This window comes from Tamandua tetradactyla, chromosome 8 (genome assembly GCF_023851605.1).
Source record: "Tamandua tetradactyla isolate mTamTet1 chromosome 8, mTamTet1.pri, whole genome shotgun sequence".
NCBI lineage: Eukaryota > Metazoa > Chordata > Mammalia > Pilosa > Myrmecophagidae > Tamandua > Tamandua tetradactyla.
In genome coordinates this window covers 40,714,779-40,737,576 of record NC_135334.1, presented here as the reverse complement: position 1 = coordinate 40,737,576, position 22,798 = coordinate 40,714,779, and the positions used below count along the sequence as shown (strand labels likewise).

The following is a 22,798-nucleotide window of genomic DNA, read 5'->3' as shown; positions in this document are numbered from 1 at the left end:
CCCTTCAGCTCCAATTACCCATTATCTTACCCTGTTTCTAACTCCTGCTGGACTCTGTTACCAATGACATATTCCAAGTTTATTCTCGAATGTCGGTTCACATCAGTGGGACCATACAGTATCTGTCTTTTAGTTTTTGGCTAGACTCACTCAGCATAATGTTCTCTAGGTCCGTCCATGTTATTACATGCTTCATAAGTTTATTCTGTCTTAAAGCTGCATAATATTCCATCGTATGTATATACCACAGTTTGTTTAGCCACTTGTCTGTTGATGGACATTTTGGCTGTTTCCATCTCTTTGCAATTGTAAATAACGCTGCTATAAACATTGGTGTGCAAATGTCTGTTTGTGTCTTTGCCCTTAAGTCCTTTGAGTAGATACCTAGCAATGGTATTGCTGGGTCGTATGGCAATTCTATATTCAGCTTTTTGAGGAACTGCCAAACTGCCTTCCACAGTGGTTGCACCATTTGACATTCCCACCAACAGTGGATAAGTGTGCCTCTTTCTCCGCATCCTCTCCAGCACTTGTCATTTTCTGTTTTTCTATTCACTTTTAAACACTCATCTCTCCCTCTTGAAAAAACAAAAACTCTTGTCACAATTGAGTTGATTTTTGCTTTCCTCCCCATGCACTACTAAGTTTGTAATGCTTCTGTATTCACTACCCTGACCACAGCACTGAAGTTCCTCTTGCTAATGTCACCAACAGTCTTCTTCCTATTAATTTTAGTGATAGTTTAGTCCTTACTTTCATTTTTGGAAATGGGGGTGACTGTGAAGTCAGTAAGGTTACAGGGGCTTTTGGAGAAAGTTTGATGTTTTTATGGCAAAAAAAGAGAGCTTTCTTTTCATTAATTTCCTGGGTGTTTATTGAAGGTACAACAGCGGACAAAATGGACAGAGAAGTCCTTCTTTTCCTGGAGCTTATATTCTAGTTGAAGAAAACAAACAAAATATATGTCGGATACAAAGGGTTATCAAGCAAAAATTAAGGAGTGGAGGAAGACCCGGATAATGTATTAGGTTGCTCCAAAGAAACAGAACTGACGGATATATGTGTGTGTAAGTGTAAATATTAAGAGATTTTTAGTAGGAATTGGCTCACGTGACTGTGAGGATTGGCAAGTCCAAATACTATAAACAGGCAACGAGTTAGGAACACTGATGAAAAGTTTCATTGAATCCCCGAGGAGATGCTGGCTGTCTGAGATGGAGATAGAAATTCTTCTTTTTGACTGCTATAATCATCAGGTCTCCCTTTAAGGCCTTCAACTGATTAGATGGGGCTTTCCTCATTACTAAAGTCAATTTCCTTTCTAAGATCAGCCATAGATGCAGTTAACTGACCAATATCTTAAATGCGCAAAACATCCTCCAAGTAATAATTAGGCGAGGACTTGCTTGACCAAACAACTGAATACCATAACCTTGGTGAGATGGCACGTGAATTAAACCTTCACAATAATGTAAATTTTAGACAGCATGGCCAAGGAAGATGTCATTAATATGACATTTGAACAAAGAGCAGGAAGAGATGAGGGAAGGTATTAGCATATCTGGGGGAAAAGTGAACCTAGCAAGCTATTTATTGGATCTTGGCTAAAATTCCTCTTTGTGGTATGAAATGTTTTTATAAAAGTTCTTGTTTGCATTGTGATAAAAAGGAAGTCTGTATGTTTTTTTGTGTATACAATTGCAAATGGGCTTATTGGGATAAAATAGTATTTCTTTCTTATGATTTAATTTTATAGGGTAAGTGAAAACAAAAATGTTCTAAAGTTGAGTTTATTTCACTTTTCCTTTAGCATTTAAATGATTGCATGCCTTTATGGCTGGACAACTTAAATAATGGCATCTTTATTCCTTAAAGGGATGTAGATCTTTTTAAGTGGAACATTAGATGAAATAACATGATACAGCCTAACTAGGGTACTGTGGTAGATCCCATCAGGCCCCACCCCTCCAAAAAAAAAGATATGTTCAAGTCATCGCCCCAAGTCTGTGGGTGTGAACTCATTTATAAATAGGGTCTTCTGAGAACCTCTGTGGTTGAAACCAAACGGAATCAGAGTGGGCCTTAATCCAAGATGACTGAAGTCCTTATAAGTAGAGAAAATTCAGATATCATCAGTCAGTAGAAGCCAGGAGAGGAGAAAGAGGACAAATCACCATCTGATGGAGGCTGATGTGCATTCATAACCCGAGAACACCAGATTGCTGCCAAACCACCACCAGAGAATGCCTTATCCTGCCCACAACTTGAGTTTTTATTTTTAGTCTCCTAGTCGACAGTAAATTCTTTTTATTTTTATAAACATTAAATCCTCTGAGAAAATCACTTCCTGTTGGTGAAGTCTGCCAGTCTGTGGTATTTTGTGATGGCCGCCCTAGCAAACTAAGTCAGACTCTAAACTAACTTACTGATGTCTGGCAGCTTTATCAGGAGGAGAAATGTGAGCATTTGTATACTTAGGTAAAATTTCAGTGAAATAATGAATCTTTTGAGAGAAGTAAAACTACAAATTCTTTACCTTGTGTTCAAAGCCCTAATTTTTTGAAAGGAGAAAGAAACTTTAAGAAAAGATTTAAGGATTGGTACCAGTTTTGGGGACAATATGATTGTTACGTTCAGTCATCAGATTTGGGTTCTGTCTAAACCAAGTGGTGGAGCCCCATGTATTGTGACTTATAGCTTAAAGTACAGAAGGTTATAAACGGTTAATATGATTTATGTGATGGGTTAGTTTTCAAAGACGCTTAACTGTTGGATATTTAGAAAACCTTCAGTAGTCAGAATCCTGAACCTCCCTCTTGTCCTTCATTCCCCCAAATATGTCAGGGATTTTAAGAATATATTTGAGGCAAGGAGTAGATAATGGCACATGCTTGTATTAAAATTTAAGAGGCAATAGTAATGAATCATGGCCATTTCCTTTGCAAGTTTCTTAACCTTTTCCTGTCTTTTGGTCATCTTGTAGAGTTGAAACTTCTTTCCTTGGATGACTGTATTAATAACCACATGAGAATTGCATAATATCCATAAGCCTAAGAAGTACTATACAGACCTAGAGAACATTTCATGGTTTATTTGTTTCTGTTCAGTGGTTCATGTGGAAATAAGACCTTACGGGGCTTGACGAGGACTTGAGCTTTTGAAATAGGGTTTGGAATGAGGTGATAGGAAGACTTGAACAAGGTACTCCTACATTGTTTAGATATGAGCACATGCTAGTGCTACTGCTGAAAAGCAGAAATAATCTGGTGGGGGGAAAAAGGTATTGGTAAGTTAACATTTGAGAAGAGAAAATATATCCTACTAAAGAAATAAATATTTTCTCATCATTTTTTGTTGGTCAGTAATAGCTCTGAATTGACAGGTAAGGTGCATTACTATGGCTGCTAATCATCCACTTTCTTGTCTCCCTATTTTCATCCCTGTATTAGTTTGTTAAGCTGCTGGGAATCCAATATACCAGAAATGGAACAGCTTTTAAAAAGGGAATTTAATAAGTTACAGGTTTGCAGTTCTGAGGCCGTAAATATGTCCTAACTAAGGCATCCAGGGAAAGGTATCTTGGCTAAGGAAGGGTGACCTGGGAAGGCACGTGGCTGGTGTCTACTGGTCCTTGTTCCCGGTTCCATTGCTCCCAGTGTCTGATGTCCAGGATTTCCTCTCTAAGTGACTGTGGGCCTTCACTTAGCTGCTCCAGGACAAAACTTTGGGTTTCATCTCTTGGCTTAGCATCTGCTGGGGCCAGAGATTTCTCCTCAGGTTCTGGCTACTTCTGAGAGTCCTTGCTTAGCACCCAAAAGTCTATGTCGGCTCTCTCTGTTGGCTCTGAACTCTCTCCAAAATGTTCCCTTTTTAAAAAAAATTCTAGTAAACTAATCAAAAGCCACCTTGAATGTGTGGAAGTTACATCTTATCTAATTAAAAATTCACACCCACAATTGGGCATGTCATCAGAAGTTTCCACCCCACAATACTGAATCAGGAGTAAAGGAAACGCTGCCCCCACAAGATTGAATCAGGATTAAAACATGGCTTTTCTGGGGTACATAAAACTTTCAGACCAGCACAATCCCTTTGCTGCTTGCCTAGAAATGCTTCTCCCATCTTGGGTTCTCTTCTAGCCCTTGTCTATGATCTTTTCTTATTGTGTTATTGATAGGATAATATCATTCTAAAATAGTGTTCTAATTCCATTTCAGGAAAGATTTTGACAAGGTGTCATTTCCTTCCCATTTATGTGGTTACTTATGGGGTGATTTGAGAGAGCTGATTTGAAATTTAAATAGCCATACCAGAAATTATTTTTGGTTTGGGATTTCTTTCTAAAATTAACTCTTTATTTCTACCCCTCTCTCCATTTCAAAACTAATATGAATTCATGAATTTTTTTAAATACAGTTTTATTGAGATATAGTCACACGCCATACAATCCCTCCAAAGTATACAATTAGTGGTTCAGAGCATTATCACGCAGTTGTACATTATCACCACAATCAATTTTAGAACATTTTCTTAACTCCAAAACAAAACATCCTATGCCTTTTATCCCTCTCCCATTATTGACATTTGTTCCTGTTGATAAAAGCATATTAAGATATTACTGTTAACTATAGTCCATAGTTTGCAATCAGTGCATTTTTTCCCATGTGCCACTTTATTATTAACTCCTCATAATAGTGTCATACATTTGTTCTAGTTCAAGAAAGAACTTTTTTTGTATTTGTACTATTAATCAGTCATCATCTACTACTGTGATGATGTAGACGATGGTACAGTTCCATTTTTTAACCTCCAGCTTTCCTTCTAGTGACATACATGACTCTAGACTTTTTTAAACCACAATCACACACATAATTCAGTAATGCTTTTTACACTCACTATAATATACATGGCTTCTATCCCTTTCCAAACATTTAAATTCAACCTAGTTAACAATTCTGTACACATTAATCAGCCACTCTCCCCATTCACTAGCCCCATCCTATCTCCTGATAACCTATATTCTAGGTTTTATTTCCTGAGTTTACATACTATAATTAGTTCATATTAGTGAGATCATACCGTATTTGTCCTTTTTTGTCTGATTTATTTCCTTTTACTTAATGTCTTCAAGGTTCATCCATATTATTTCAGGACTTCATTCCTTCTTACTACTGAATGATATTCCATCGTGTATATGTGTGTGTGTGTGTATATATATATATATATATATGATAGAATATATATATATATATATATATACACACACACACTACATTTTGTTATCCATTCATCATTTGATGGGCAGTTGGGTTGCTTCCATCTTTTGGCAATTGTGAATAATGCTGCTTTGAACACTGCTGTGCAAATGTCTGTTCACATACTTGCTTTCAGCTCTCGTGTGTATATACCTAGTGGTGGGATTTAGCTTCCTGAGGAACCAGCAAATCATCTTCCACAGCAGCTGTACCATTTTATATTCCCACCAGCAGTGAATAGGTGTTCCAATTTCTCCACATCCTCTCCAGCACTTGTAACTTCCTGCTTTTTAAATAGTAGCCATTCTAGTAGGTGTGAAGTGATAGCTCATTGTGGTTTTGATTTGCATTTCCCTAATAGCTAGTGAAATTGAGCAGCTTTTCATGTACTTTTTAGTAATTTTTATTTCCTCTTTGGAAAAATGCCTGTCATGTCTTGCCCATTTTTTAATTGGGTTGTTTGTCTTTTTATGGTTGAGTTTATATATTCTGGATATCAAACCTTTATCAGATATGTCATTTCCAAATATTTTCTCCCATTAAGTTGTCTGTCTTTTCACCCTTTTGACAAAGTCCTTTGAAGCACAGAAGTATTCAATTTTGAGGAGGTTCCCTTTATCTGTTTTTTCTTTTGTTGCTTGTGCTTTTGCTGTAAGGTCTAAGAAACCTACTGCCTATCGCTAGATTTTTGAAGCTGCTTGTCTACATTTTCTTCTAGGAGTTTTATGATACTGGCTCTTATATTTAGATCTCTGATCTATTTTGAGTTTTTTTTTTTTTTTTTCATGGGCAGGCACCGGGAATTGAATCTGGGTCTCTGGGCATGGCAGGCGAGAACTCTGCCTGCTGAGCCACCAGGGCCTGCCCCATTTGGAGTTAATTTTTATATACAGTGTGGGATAAGGATGCTCTTTCATTCTTTTGGCTATAGATACCCAGTTCTACCAGTACCATTTATTGAAAAGACAATTCTGTCCCAGTTAAGTGGACTTGGGAGCCTTGTCAAAAAATCAACTGACCAAATATCTGAGGGTCTATATCTGAATTCTCAGTTTGAGTCCACTGATCAATGTCTGCCTTTATGCCAGTACCATGCTGTTTGAACACTAGCTTAATATGCATTAAAATTTGGAAACATGAGTCCTTCAACTTCATTCTAATTTTTTCAAAATGTTTTTGGCTATTCGAGGCCCCTTACCCTTATAAATAAATTTGATTTTTAGCTTTTCCATTTCTGCAAAGTAGGTTGTTGGATTTTGGTTGGTATTGCATTGAATGTGTAGATCAGTTTGGGTAGAATTGACATATTTACTAATCTTCCAATTCATGAACATAGAATGTCCTTCCATTTATTTCGATCTACTTTCATTTCTTTGAGCAGTCTTTTGTAGTTTTCTGAATATGGGTTCTTCATGATCTTTTAATAATAGGAAAAACCTAGGTAAGCAGAGTTCTTCTGGATTTTTATTATCTGGAAATAAACAGTTAAAACTTTTTTTGTAACCTTGCTATATGTTTTTGTGCACATATGTACATATTCCTTTTTTAAACAGTTAACTTCATACTGTATACAGTGTTTTACAACCTATTTTTAAAAACTGTATTACAGATATTTTCCATGTTATTTAATATTCTTCTGAAGTGATTTTTAGTGACTATATAATAGTCCATCATATGTAACCATATTTATATGACTAATCCCCTATCATTGGATATTAGGTGGCTTTCAATTTTTTGTTGTTATGAATGATACTGCAGAGAACTTTATGCAGACATTTTTGAGTACTTCTCTGGCTATTTCTTAAAGATAATTTTAAAAGTAGATTCACATGTATAATGATATTTTAGTTTATGTTTCCCTGAGACAGACTTTGTTGAAGGAAGGAAGAAACTACCATTGAATGCTCATATAGCAGATACTGTGTTAAATGCCTTATAGCCTTATATTTAATAGTCTTTAGTTGCTTTCATTCCCATTTTTATAGATGAAGAAATCAGTATGCATATGTATAATATATTTTGCAGTAAGCTAAGAATATGTAGAAAATGTTTAGCAAATGAAAAAGGATTTTAGATGTTAGAACATGTTATATTATGCAACAGAAAGTCATAGAAGAAAATGCAAACTTTACAGATGAAGTTTTAAATTCTGTTTTGACTTTGGAATATATATTACAATAAGACGACTCATCCTTTATAGTTTACATACAAGCATTTTTGGCCTGATGATTATATATTGACACTTGGCTCTAAGCAAAGAAAGTTGGGTGATTACTTTCTAAATCTTGGGTTTTAGTCATGTGACTCTTGTTTTAGACAATTAATTTAAGAACTACATCTTATCTTTGAATTAGAAGTGGATAAATAATTGTCTACTAAGTTGAAGGTGTTTTCCCTTCACTTAAATTTCCAGGGGGAACTTTCCAAATCTTGTAGCTATCAGATCTATGAGATCTAAGAGTTAAAGATTGGGTAATTTATATATGAAAAAAATAATGTGTGATGCGTTGGAAAGGTGGGAGCAGTGAGAGGACATGACTTTTTCTGTTTCTACAAAAATCACTAAGACCCCTTTGCTTCTTATCACATTACCGTATCTACCTATTTTGAGAAGGGGTATCATTGGTTTTAGGGCATGGTGTTTTGCTGTCTAATGCAGTGGTTTGTTTCGTCTAGTCACATCGATCAGACAACGACATGGCAGGACCCCAGGAAGGCCATGCTCTCTCAGCTGAATGCCACAGCTCCCACCAGCCCACCAGTGCAGCAGAGTATGATGACCTCGGCCTCCGGTGAGTGAGACATTGTCATTTCAGCACATGGGGACGTGCTTATGCATTGGTAAAACTTCCTGTGGAAAACAGTCATTATTCTTTTCAGGATACTGAAGCATGGGTGATGTTTATTTTCTATCTAGTTTAATTTGGAAGGCCTATTTTATTTCAAAATATTATATGTTGCACCAGACCCTTGTTTGATCGTTAATACATAAAGGTGTCAGTGATTTAAAATTTTAGTTCTGAAGTTTGGTTAATTTTGATATGCCTGTGTTTTCTTCTGTTTTGTATTTGTTTGTATCTGAAGGGTTACAGTTCAAGTTTCCCTTTGCCTTTGTGGTTTGGGTGGAAAGCAAACTCTGGGATTCTTAACTTACCTTCTGAAGCGCAAATTCATTTTACCCTGAGAATAACTGGAAGAGTATAACTTATAAATCCCTAAAGAGCTTTTCTTGCCCGTGTCTGGCATGTGTTACTAAACGCATCTCGACCTTTTTCACAGAGGATAGATCTGAGTATAAATCCTTTTTTCTGCCTTTTATTTGGCAGTTTTCTTAAACCTGCAGTTATCTTCACCTACAAAATGTAGGATAACCATAAAGGGAACGATAGCAAAGGAAATGTAAGTGTAAAGCTTTTGTTACGGTTATAGTATAGATTAGGTGCTGAGTAAAATTTTAGTTCTTTTTATCCTAGTTGGTTAGTTTGGAACTGTCTGACCTCTTTATCCTTTGTTAGGTGGGCCCAGGGCCATAGCTAGCCAGTGGGCACCTTTGTGTGTATTAGGAAAATGTGTCCATTCTTCTGGGAAGATGGAACCCCATGCCAGGTATATTAGTCAGGGTTCTCTAGAGAAACAGAATCAGCAGGAGATACCATAAATAAAAGATTTATTAAAAACGTCTCATGCAACTGTGAGGGCAGACCTGTAGGGCAGGCGGCGAGCTGGCAGCTCCAGTTAAGGTCCTCAACAAACTCTCAGGAGAGGCTGGCAGGCTGAGCAGAAAGAGTGATCGTCTCTTCTGAATCCTCCTTCAAAGCCCTCCAGCGCTCAGACGAAGCAGCACTCACTGTAGAAGACACTCCCCTTAGTGGACTGAAGAGGCAATCAGCCGTGGATGCAGCCAGTGTGGTCATGATCCAAGTCCATGAAATGTCCTCACAACAGCAGACAGGCCAGCGCTTGCCTGACCAGACAGCCGGACACCAGCCCCTGGCCAAGTTGACACACGAACCTGACCATGACCCCAGGCCTCAGGGATTTGGGACCATTTGGATTGAATTTCTGCCTGCTCCTTTGCCCCCTGCATTTTACCCACTCTGCTGAGTGCCCTGGTTCAGGGCACAGATGGCAATAGCAGTAAGTGGTGGTCCTGGTGGCCTTGGTGACTCTCCTTCACAGCCCATTTATCTTACCTCTCCAACAGACTCACCAACATAATACTACTGGTAGCTGCACTAAATTTTCTTCAACAGCAGCAGTTAGGAAAGGGACTGGTGAGGACTAGAAGGGTCCTGAGCTAGGAGAGCTCTGCCCCAGAAGATGATGTCAATATATTGGAATGTTTCTTCTGTTCCCTAACTCTCTGCTTTTGCCTTTGGCAATTGAACACTTACATTCTAAAGAGTTAAGAGCTGAAAAGGAGAAACAAAGCAAGAATCTTGAGTGGGCTTGTCATAAACTTTCAAAGAAAAAAAATTCCTTAAATCTTCCATCTTAGCTTATAATATGAATATATTTATTCTCAGAATCTGTATAGGTTTATATGATGTTTAATTTAAATCTTAAAATTTTAAAGACAAAAAATTTTCCAAGTTATTTATTGACAAATATTTTTACATGGCAACTATTTTTTTTACAGCTGTCAAATTGCCAGACAAAATTTGTGAAAGTTGTCTTGTATTTATAGTCCAAAGGGGATGATTCATATTATTCATGTTTTCATGCTCTATCTAAAAGTATAAAAACTGGGAAAATTCTATACTTTATAAAAGTATAAAACTGGGAAATTAGTAACAAATACCTCATTCAAATTTTATTTTGGGAGATTTTGTATGTAATAAGGTCGATTATTATTGTTTTTTTAGAACACTTTTTAAAAAATTTTTTTTTCAGATGGTAGTGGTCTAAGAAAATGGGAGAATAATCATATATTTTGTGAAATATAAAATGTTTTTATATATTTCATGTAACATAGTTGCCATGCTTACTTAGAACAGTATTTAATAAAGAGGTGATTTTGGCAGAATAGTTTGAGTAGAGTCACAAGAAGCATAACTAGGGCAGGTTAGGAGGGAGGGGTATGGAAAAATTTGCTAACCCTGGAGAGATATAAGCATATTTAAATGATGATAGGAAGTATTAGATCATCATCATCATCATCATCAACAACAAAAATACATCAGTCCTGCTGTATGCTGGGAATTCTGCTAAGATCATTTTGTGTCATTTAACCTACAAAATAGCTATTTATGTTAGGTATTGTTATTAGTCTCACCTTATATATGTAAGGTAACTTGCTCCAAATTATACAGCTTTGGTAGTGATAGAAGTGGTAGAAGCCAGAATTCCAATTTGGGATTCCAGATCCCATGCTCTTAATCTGTAGGTGGACTAGGAATAGGGTAAGTGACAGAGTCAAGTTTCAGAGAAAGCAGAAGTGGATAGGGCCTACTGATACCTAGTGGTGGTATTTAAAAATACTCCAGTGGGTACTAGGGAACTGCTTCTACTGATGGTGATGGGTGGGAATGATGAAGGGGACTTGGTTTCTAGTAAAATACATACTGTACCTTAAAAGAAGCGATAATATTTGAAAAGACCTTTAGGGGTCATTGCCTTTAATGGGGATGGTCAGGTAGTATGATGAGTTAGGAAAGGGAGAGAAAGAGAGTTATCTGAAGTTTCAAAATAGGGTGCAAGGGTAGTTCAGTGGTAGAATTCTCGCCTGCCACGGAGGTGGACCCGGGTTTGATTCCCACCCAAGTACTTTCCAAAACAAACAAAAAAACAAACAAGCAAGCAAACAAACAAAAATTCAACAAATGGTGTTGCAATAACAGAATGTTCACAGGGAGAAAGAATGAAATGTGACCCCTGCCATACAGCATACAGAAAAAGAGAGAGAGAGAATAAAATGTTAGACTAAGCATACGTGAAAATTCCCAGCATAGGGCAAAAAAAAAAAAAAGTCTAGGTTGTGTAACTTTGATCCCAACTGTGAATGGAGACTTATTTATCAAATCAGTGTAGAGGCTGTTGATAACATCTGTTTAGAATATGCCTCTTATATGTATTTGCTTGCTTTTCCTTTCTTCCATTTCAGTGAGTCTCTAAGAATAAATAGAGGACTTCTACATGGTGTTGAAATGCTTTGGTTTGAATGCCCCAGACTGTAATCTTGACATACCTCATGTTCACTTAAAATTATAACCATAATGCCATGTTAATAAGGTTTCAACCTAGGGGCTTCTCCTTATCTGAAAAGCACCCTCGTGGCTTGGTGGCAATGCACTGTTCAGTGAGAACATAGCACAGATTCACAAGTAGTTTTACGAGAAAATGTTCTTATTCTTGCTCAAGGATTATACAGAATGTGAAAGTGGCTTTATCTCCTTGAGAAAAGCAGTAAAAGAGATGCTTCTCTGCTTGGAAAAATGATCATTTTAGAAGTTTTTAGAGTCTGGAGACAGCAAAAATTCTGAGGGCATTTATTATAACAAAGCAGCATATGGTACCAGTCAAGCAAGGTATCTATAGAAAATTTATACCCTGAAGGGAATGCCTTCTGAATCTGCTCATCTGAAGCCTTCAGATAAAAGAAAAAGCTGTATAGCTCTTTTTTTTTTAATAAAGCTCTTTTAAAACACTTCACTGTGGTTAATCAAGCTCAAAGTCTTTACCACATATTAACAAAAACTTTCTAGTTTTGATATTTTAAAAATTATCCTCATTCAAACATTTGAGTATTCTCTGACTTATTGTTTCTAAACAGACCATTTTATATAAAATGTTACCATTTTCTCTAGACTTTCCAAACCTGTTTTCTGCATAATTTTATTTATCAATTGAGAAAATACCTAAACAAAAATGTACCTGGAAAGGATTCTTAGAGGCAAAGATTCACTCCATCCAATGAAGATTAACTGACTTTTTTTTTTAACTGTGCCATTTAATTGGCAAATAAATGAGAACTTTTAAAAAGAAATCTGAAAGGGGAGGAAAAGAAGTAAATAAAGGGAAGTTTGAATAATTTAGTAAGATAATGGTTCTATTTTACTTTATTCTATATTTTTAAACACATTGTATTAATGCTGCTTTCAGGTAATTGCCTTGAAATGTCATATTAAATATATTGTGCTTATAGTACCTTGATTTAAAAATCTTTCTAATGCATGATTGAGAGCTATGTGAAATCGTTATACATACAGTTAGGTAATAAACATTAGTGATTTTTGTGTTAGACATTAGAAAATAACTTGGGGAAGAGAAAAGTGATATTTCTTTAAGAGGTCTATTTGTACGATATACATAAAATGTTTTAGTTGTAGCTGGTTAACACTGACCCACTTGAGAGCAGAATGTTAAAGAAATAATAAAGTCAATAAAGTATACTCTGTGATGATCCAGAAATAACTGCACATCAGAGGGCTGGTGACTATTTTGGACCACTAAAAATGCTTTTAAGAAATGCACCTTTGTAAACAATCCAAAGACAAAATGTCTTATTGCAGCTGTATTTTAAGGGATTCATTAACGTCAGAAGTACACTGGCAGTTCTTTGATTAATGCCTAACTCTAGCAATGCTGCATTTTCAGATATCCTGGTTATGAAAAACTTCATGGAATTTGTAGGAAATGCCTCAAGATGGGTGGAGAAAATGCCCTCTTGATGGCAAAAGGTGATGCATGTTAGAGGAATGTGCTAAGGACCTCATTGCAGTGGGGAAAAAATATTCAGAAGCGAGCAAGGTGAGCAGGGTAGAGAGCTACATTAATGCATGTTGCTTATTACTCCTGCTTTTGTACTCTGCCATAGCACGAAAGACCAAGTGGCAAAGAGAGATTGTTACCAAAAAAAATGATAGCTAGAAAATAGATGTAAAATGTAAAAATGACAAGTAAAATATAGACATCAGGTTTTTAACATTAAAAAACACAAAGAGCGATTAGATGTAAGGATGTGTGAGAAGTTGTAGGATCAATAACAGATTTTTAGGAGTTGATAATTCCTGCTTCATGTATTGTAGTTCATGAACTTTGAAGTTCTACTTTTCACATTTGAGGCAGAGAGAAAATTTAGAAAAGGAAGATCAAGGGTGAGTCAGATGGTCCTGGGTTTGAACCCCAGCTCTATCATTCATTGCCTGTGAGAACTTAGGCAAGTTACTTTTTCTGCCTATGCTTCAGTTTCTTCATTTGGAAAATGGGGATAACAATAAAAATAATAATACAAAATTGATGGGGCTATTTTGATGTATAAATGACACAAGCCCTAGACCATGAATAGCACATAGTTATTGATTATTAACAACAATATATGGTGCTTGGTATAGCTATCTTGTATATATATATTAGATAAATATAGTTTGTTCCCACATTTTAAAACTTAATTAGTTACAGGTACAGTCACTGTTAATTTATTTGAAATAATTTTTAAAATCTGTTACCCACACTGAGTATATTTAGCTCTACAGGCTTTCTACCCTCAGATATGGATCATTGGCTCCTATGAAATCGTGAGCTATCTTCTGGCTTTTAGATTTACATATAACGATTCTCTAGTTAGTTAGATCATAGAGTGTTAAATATACGTACATTTTTCTTCTTTGACAAAGTTAATTTTCCTGATTCATCTAAGGTTGTTGATTATTATTAATGGAAATTGTTTTGTCAGTCTGAAGTTATGTGGCATAAAATTATACTAAAATGAAATTACACAAGAATAAAACTAAGAAATAAAGCCAAATGTCAAAGTAATAAAGAGAAACAGACAATTTTTAGTTGCTCTTAAGCTCTTATCCCAAATATGTTTTTGTTTTTATTTTAACCAAATTTGTTGCTCTTTTTTTCCATCTGGAAATTTAGGTAAATTAAGAAAAGGTAGCCATAGGAAAAGGGAAAACAGTAAAAAAGTAAAAGCATAATAATCCAGAATCAGTATAACCAATCCTTAAGAAGCTGTTCATTTTATGTAGTTTGTGTCTTGATTTATTTGATGATTAAGTTCCTGGAAAAGTAATACGGAAACAACCATCGTTTTTATAATTTAAAAACAAAGATCGGGTGCACGGGTGGTTCAGTGGCAGAATACTTGCCTTATATGGGAGACCTGGGTTCAATTCTCAGACCATGCACCAGAAAAACCCCACAAAAAACAAAGATCAGTTCTTTTTTTGACCATTTCAATTAATAAAATTAATAAAAGATGAGAATAAACACTATATGGGAAATATGAAGATATAAAAATGTTTCTTTGTGACACGCACAATTATTCAATGATATTGTCCAACCAAGTTGCAAATGACATTAACTTGTAGTTATATATTCTCCTGTATAGGGGTTCTGAAGTCTTTGTGAAACCCAGTGATGCTCCATGCTAGCATTTTTTCATCTTAATAGTTTCTCAACTTTGTTGCATGGTCAAGCATTCAACAGCCCTTGTCAGGGCAGCTATTGGCCTCTTTTATTCTAATGGTGAGAGCCTTTCACTCTTTCTTCATGGGGAATCTCTGTTTATGATAACTGGTTTCAGTCGTGATTAACGTAAAAAAATTTGTAAAATAGTTTTTAAACTCAGAGTACCTGGGAAAGGCAGCATCATGTAGCAGACAGAACAATGGATGTTGGCTGAGAAAAATGGCTTTTGTTTGGGTTATGAGCCCAGCCATCTGGGCTTCTAAAATAAGCAACAAAAGACTTTTAATGTAGTCATTTTGAAATTGGGGCATGTTTTCATATGTTAATATTGGCGTGTTTAATATATACCATTTAAAATATTTTTTTTAACTTCTTTTATTGTATAATATAACATATATGCAAAACAAAGAAATAAAAAAGCAATAGTTTTCAAAGCACTCTTCAACAAGTAGTTACAGGACAGATCCCAGAGTTTGTCATGAGCTACCATATGATCCTCTCAGATTTTTCCTTCTAGCTGCTCTATAATATAGAAGGCTAGAAGGCATAAATATTTTTTTATCATCATCCAACAGCTTTTTATTTACTTTTTTGTGAAAAATAACATATATATATATATATATATATATATATATATAAAACATATATCAGCAATCATATTCATTTGTTGAATCCTATCTTCTCTGTATGACTCTACCATCACCTTTGATCTTTCTACCCCTCTCTTTAGGGGTGCTTGGGCTATGCCCATTCTAACTTTCTCATGTTAGAAGGGGCTGCCACTAATATGGGGTAGGGAGATGGAACTATCTGATGTTCTGGAGAAGCTGGGCCCGCTAGGTTTCAGGATTTATCTGGTCCAGGGACCCATCTGGAGGTTGTAGGTTTCTAGAAAGTTACTCTGGTACATGGAACCCTTGTGGAATCTTATATATTGCCCTAGGTGTTCTTTAGGATTGGCTGGAATGGTCCTGTTGTGGTTTGGCAATTTATTATAGGTAGCAATGTCTAACGAAAGCTTGCATAAGAGCAACCTCCAGAGTAGCCCTCTAGACTCTATTCGAACTCTCAGTGCCACTGATATGAAGTATTTCTTTATTCCTTTATTGAAGAAGTCAAAATTAGTCATGTTGAGGTGTATATAGTGTTACTTTGTTTTTCAGTAGTTTCAAATCAGTGTTTTCTTTTTGTCATGCTATATTTATTTTATTGTGATTCTCAAACTGAAAGATTTGAAACTTCTTTAGTTATATACTAGTTATTTCAGATAAGCCAATACCTTTCTGTCCTCTCTGTTTTATTTTAGAAAGTTATCTTCTAAAGTAGGAAGAGATATAAAATTCAAGATTGTTGATTTCACTTGATCTTAGCACAAATAATAAATATTTTTAAAAATCTATTAGTAGTAGTAACTGAAGTAATTGTTTGGGAAAGTAAAGTTTTTTTTTTTTGAATTTTGAAACTTACTAGAATTTTAGGGTATACAGTGAACTTAGTAAAATAGAAGAAAAGGATTAAATTTATTTCCGCTATTTTAACCAATAGACTAATTTGGACTAAGAGGATATTATTAATGAATATAAAGAAAAAAATTTTAGATACTTGAGTATCATTGCACCAGCTCTTTCAGTAAAATTAGTTATTAGATAGCAGCTTAAAAAATAAAAGTGTCCATGTTCAACATTTCTTCAATGATTATTTGTAGATTTGGGGAGAATGCTCAGCTTTGGGTAGGGAGAATGAGAGACTTAATTTTTACATTTAAGAACCAAAGCAAATGTCGTTTTATGGCTTCTCTTAGTAAGTGCTGGAGTATTATTTTTGTCTTTCCCACTGATTTCTAAATCCTTCTGATACTCAATTGCTGCAATAATTTTATGACTCATAGGAGGAATATTTGTGTGAAAGATTGAGATGCTAAATCTCTAAAAATGACATCCATAGACTACCATATATAGAGCGTATGAGTGAAACATAAATCCCACAACAATTGTCAGAGTTTTCTAAAATAATACTTTTTTTTGATGTTATAAGGCAAGGAGACTGTAAGAGAAAATAAAATGGGATTGCTTTGTTTAAGTAGTCTGGAGTCTAAAGAAGTTAGGTGTTTTTGCTTCAGTAAAATTTTTTGAAAGCTAATCAATTGTAAATAAATTTACTAACACTCTAAGCTATTTCATCGAATGAAAGAAGACTCAGTTGCACTGAAGAAAGTCTGAAGCATGCATTGCGTATTAGAAAGTTTTCTGAGTTTATACTTGGTGTATTCATCCAGCTGTAACATGAGAAACAAAAAAATGATTTTTAACAAAATGTCATAGTTTTTCCTTGAAACAACTGTATTTTTCGGTTCCTAAATCATTCAACAAATATCAAATGACCTATCTTATATTAGGCCCTGGGGTGGCCATTGGAGAATCAAGACAAACTTTTTCCATACCATGAAAGAAATGATGATGGAAGAGGTATGCACTGAATGCCAAGGAAGCCGAGAGAGTAAGAGCTTGTGAATCGGCAGGGAAGGTGGAGGAGGAGAGAGACTTCTTTAAGGCACCAGTTCATCATTCCCTCAACAAATACTGAGTATTTACTGTGTGCCAGGCACCATTCTAGATGAGGAAAATACAGAATATAAAGAAATATGCAATATAAAGATAACTAAAAATGCAGAGAAGAAAGATAAAACCGTTAAGGGTTAGAGAATGATTGGCTCGGGATTGTGGGGAGGGGTTATTTTGGATTCCTTTCCAGTGCAGGCCTCTGTGACTGAAGTCCTTTGATTGGAAACTGAATGATGTGGGGGTGAGAGCCGGGTGAGTATCTTGGGAAAAGGGAAAGAATGTTCCATGCATTGCAGGCAGCTAGCTCAAAGGCCCTGAGGCATGTTTGAGGAACTAGAAGGGGGCTTCTGCAGCTGGAACAGCACTAGGGAGAGAGTATGCAGGGAAAACCATATTATATAGGGCCTTTTAGGTTTTGAAGAGGGGGGTGGCATGATCTAAGTAATTTGAAATATCACACGGACTGCTGTGTGGCTATGGATGGGAAGTAGGAAGTCAGTTAAGCAGATGCAGTAACCCAGGGGAGTCTTAATGGACTTTCCATAAAATGCTTTCCCTATTTTTATCGTCTGATCATTTATCTTTTAGACCCAAATTTCTCATCTCATATTTAAGCTTGCCCCTTTGTGTGTATTTTCCTTGATAAGTTAAAGATGTTATTGGAACGAAATGATAGAACTATTCCTGGAAAGGGGGGAGGGGAACTGACATGTTAAAGCACTTTCTCCATTAATCCTCTCAACAATCCATTGAGAGAGGGCCCATCTCCATTTTATAGATGAGGAGAGTGAGAATCAAGCCGGTAAGGAATTTTTGCTCGAGTATGCAAAACTTACAAATATTGGATCCAAGTTTAATAAAACAAGTGATGAGATTAATAATGTCTTTCATGTTTTCAATTGGTAATGTCTGGAGAAATTGCCTGGGGCTTTGTTAAAATGCAGACTCTGATTAAGTAGATCTGGAGTGGAGCCTGACACTGCATGTGTTTAATGTGTTTCCAGGTGATATTGATACTGTTGCTTCAGATAGAAGATTCTAGAATGGTTTAAACTTAAGACCAGAGAAATATCAGAGGTTTACTTTGCTTATCTGTCTGTTCATCTGTCTGTGTATTTATCAATGCATTTTCTAAACACTAGTTGTATACATCATGTTCCTTGAACACTTAAGACTGCTTTGTATATACACACTTGCCCTATGTTTGGCTTAGTGAAATCGCATAAAACTTAGTGATAAAATATTTAAGTTTGCACATGACAAACTTTTCCATTGTGTCTACTTAAAAATTTTGGTAGTATGGAGAGAATTTATTTAGGGATTGTTTAGGTTTATAAGGTTCAAACATGAATTGAAGGTGTTTATGTTGATAGATTTCCTTTGGAAATAAAACTGCAGAAAAATGAGAGGCATATATTTTAATTCTAGTTTTTTTTTTTTTTTGGTGCACAGGCTGGGAATTGAACCCAGGTCTCCCGCATGGAAGGCAAGCATTCTACCACTGAACCACCTGTGTACCCTCAGTTCTAGTGTGTTTTGAAAACCCCCAAATTCAAGTGTGCAAACCAAAGTATCACAAACTAGCCTGGTGGTGGATTCCAATAAATGTCATCTTTGTCCTGAGCAACTTGGCAAAATCAAATATACCACCCCTCCCACCCCTAGCCCCTGTTTTGGTTTCCTGAAGCTGCTCAGGCAAATACCATCCAGTGGTTCATTTTAAACAATGGGGATTTATTTGCTCATGGTTTTGAGGTAAGGAAAAGTGCAAATCAAGACTCTGGCATTGTGGGGCTGGCTGCCAGAATCCTTGGTCCTTAGTGTGTCACATGGCAAGACACATGGTGGCCTCTCTGTTCTGCAGTGGATTTGTCTATGGGTCAGTCTGACTATGTGTCTCTCTTTCTCTCAACTCTTTTTCTATATTCTAGGGTAGAATGATGAATTCTTCTCAGTACCACATGGACTATAGTTAAATTCAGTGTAAAAGAGCAAATACAAGACAATATGCAATAAGTACCCAGGAAAGTAAAAAAAAAGTGCAATTTCAGTTTATAGGTGGGAAAGATTCTTCTAATGGGACAGAATTGAGAATAGCTTCACAAGCGTAGTGTGAGAATACAGTGGAATTTCCCTTGTGAGCAAATGGCATTCAAATTGAGGAGGGATGAATAGGAGTTAGCCAAGCAAAGAAAGTGGGGAGAAAAGTTGCTGTAAGAAGCACTGCACCTATGAGAGTCCTGGACAGGGAAGGGGAGAACAAATCTGAGGGACTGAAAGTAGACTGAGTTAGGAGAGGGGGGGAAATGATCTTGAAGACGTAGGTTGCACCTAGAGTACTGGTTGTTTTCAGGATCACTGTGATGCTACGTGGTATGATTATAAAGACCTTGAGTAATGCACTAAAGATTTAACAGCTTCTCCTCTGGGTTTTTGAGAACCACGGAAAGCCCTGATTCAGAGAGTTATTTCCTCAAAGAAGATGAAGCAAGATGATCTTGTGGTTAATATTAGAGTAGATTAAGACCAATTTGTAGGCTATTGCTAAAAATTTAGTCATGGAAATGTGAAAGTCTACACGAACGTTTCATTTCAGGGAAATGCAAATAATATTTATTTATTTATTTTTTACTAGCATATTTTATTATTTTTAATCGTAAGTATTTCTGACCCATTTGGAATTTATATAGCTATACAGTATAAGGAATATATCCAATTTTATATTTTTCCACATGACTATCTAGCTGCCCAATGACACTAATTAAAAAGGCTTCCCTTACAAAATTAAATTCTACCTGGACTGTAATTCTAAATGAGAAAGGTAAAACAATAAAACTCCTAGAAGATAACACAGGAAAATACTTCATAATTTGGAATAGGTAAAGATATTTAAAACGGAACATAGCACTTAACCACACACACACACACACAAATTTTCTCCTGATAATTTTTACTTTCTTTAGAATATTTTAAGTTTTTAAAAAATCAAGAGGTTAAAAAATTTTTTCTGACCAAAAAAATGTTCACCTTTCCTTTACTATCTGGTAATCTTGGGCCCCTCTGACTCAGTTTCTAATTTGTAAAATTGGAGCTGGTCAACAACTATTTGAAGGCCGTTGAGGATTAATTGAGAAATTTGTTCTAAAAACACTGAAGCAGTATCTATTATACAGATTATGATTAACAAAAACTAGTTTATCTCTAATTATGCCAAAATTTGTAAGTATAAATGAAGAAGATGGGTTGAGTCTGAAAATTCTTACCTAGCTCTAGAAATTGGCACTCTCAGGTCCTGACAGACAATAACAAAGGCAGACAGTCACTGTAATATTAGTTGTTACCTGGCCCTAGAAACTGGCATCCTCGAGCCCTAACAGCAGCCCACAGATTAGCAGACAATTGCTGAGGGTTCTGGTGCTGTAATATTAGTTCTGTAACAGTTCTTTCTCCAAGTGAACGGGCTGCTCTCATGGCTCTTACACGACCTTCTTCCTCCACCAGTTGACAGTTTACAAGTGTCACCAGCTTCCTTTGCATTGGACGGCTCAGTGCACTCTGGTTCAAACTAGCTACACCTTTTCCTCCACTTAGTGGTTTTAAGTAGAGTGCCAAATCCTCAACGCATTTCTTTGCAACCTCATAGTGTTTGTTCTCACCTAGATTACTTAATTTTATTGACTGATGATCTGGTACCTGGTGACTGATGATCTGGTACCTGGGCTCCAACTAACTGGAGAAGTGCAAAGTTGACAGGAAGCACATCAATATCTGTGTTGATGGCAGTCTGATCAAAAGGACAAACTTTTCGGTGAAGTTTATTCAAGCAGGTCTTGCAAACAGTGTGTGAACAACCTAAACTGATGGGTTTGTGCACATTCTCATCAAATTCATTATAGCAGATTGGACAGGACAGAAATTCTGTCCATTGAGCTGCCTGCACAGGCATTTTGGAAGCTGGATGCACAGTCTAGCAGATCATTATTTTTCTGTGTAGTGTTTTGTAAGCTGAGGGGGCCCGGGTGGGGTCGCTAAGGGCCGCTCCCGGGAGCCCCGCGACGGCACGTCTCGGCGACTGAGGCGCCTCGTCTTGCCGGGGCAGAGCTCTGCGGCGGCTCTACAACCTCAAGCTCCATCGGGAGCTACAGGGACAGCCCCGTTGGCGGCGGTGGCGGAGGCCGCTCCAAATAATATTTTAAAATGAAAACCGCTCAGCATGTTTTGTGAGGTGCCAGTGTGCAGGTGGCGGAGAAGAGACTACTGTTGACTCTGAGAGAAGCATGGAGAGTGTTGGAGTCATCTACATGAATACTACTGAAGTCATGGGATTTCATGGAATTCCAAGGAAAGGAAAATTAAAAACAAAACAAAACAAAAACTTTTGATTATTGTTTGTTATATTTGGCATATAATACTTAAAATTAAAAGCATGAGTTTTGGAAAACTAGATTTTCTTGGCTTGGACCCTAGTTCTTGGGCAAGCTGAGTAACTTTTCTGTGTATTAGTTTCCACATCTGTAAAATGGGGATAATACTACTACCTATGTTATAGGATTGTTGAGTGAATTAATGTTTATAAAGAACTTAGAACAGTGCCTTGCATATAATAAGCACAATTTGTGATTAATTATAAATAATCAAGAGGCCAGAATTTCCATACCAAATGGATCAGAATTTTAGAATTAGATTCCTTTAAAAGATATTTGAATCTACTTTTCCACTTACTCCTCTTAAATTGCTTTTTGATAGTCTTATATTGTACTTTGAACCACTCATCAGGGTGTGTATAGTAAACTTTTGGTGTCCTGGATAACTTCTTTAATTCCTAAATTGTGGGACATAGGGAGAGGTTGACCGTCTAATTTGTGGCATAGTTAATCAAGACTTTCTTGTTTAATTAGATATTGCAAAGGGTTTTAGTTAGTCATTACTAATGTCAGAGGGTCCTTAGACAAGAGCAGGAAGTTCATATCACATCAGATTCTGTATTATGACACGGAGTTTTATGTTTTTAAAATATTGCAGAACGTTACTGTTTGCTATACTTAGATAACTTAATAATCAACCAGTAGTAGTAAATCCTACATAAAAGTTTATTTTCCCCAAGGATAAGTAATTCTAATTTATGAATTACTTAATACTCTCTTTTACTATCCTAAATCAAATTTCCCTATCCTTCTAATATCTCATTAAAATGCTGGTCTCTTTCTCTTTACTTTGATACAGGACCTATTTGTACATGTCTTTCTTTTCTTCCTCAAAGGATTGGTGTGGTGGTCAGGCATGATAGCCCTGCCTTCAAAAGCCCCTACATCATTTCCATGTCTTAGACTAAAGTGAATTGGGATAAAAATGTTTACTGCCCATTATGAGTTGTCCAGAAGTTGGAGGCTAATAATAAAGTCTCAGAGTTGTTGAATTGTAACACCTGTAATTGGTGTTGGCTTATTCACCATCATCTTTTTTTAAATACATGGGCAGGCACCGGGAATTGAACCCAGGTCCTCTGGCATGGCAGGCAAGTGTTCTTTTTTTTTTTTTTTTTTTTTTAATTAAAAAAAGGAATTA

The 22,798-nt window shown here is 36.2% G+C and overlaps 1 protein-coding gene and 1 non-coding gene across 10 annotated transcripts in view; one reads left to right on the top strand and one right to left on the bottom strand.

Annotated features, from left to right (window-relative positions):
• The window catches only part of YAP1 (Yes1 associated transcriptional regulator), a 144,426-nt gene that overhangs the window by 64,403 nt on the left and 57,225 nt on the right, over positions 1 to 22,798 (top strand). For all 9 annotated transcript variants that reach the window (XM_077113143.1, XM_077113149.1, XM_077113151.1 and 6 more), the window contains exon 3: positions 7,932 to 8,047. In XM_077113143.1, coding sequence (XP_076969258.1) covers positions 7,932 to 8,047 — 116 coding nt within the window. The remainder of the gene's footprint in view (positions 1 to 7,931; positions 8,048 to 22,798) is intronic.
• TRNAG-UCC (transfer RNA glycine (anticodon UCC)) lies at positions 18,679 to 18,749 on the bottom strand. Its single transcript has one exon. It is a non-coding gene; the product is annotated as a tRNA-Gly (tRNA).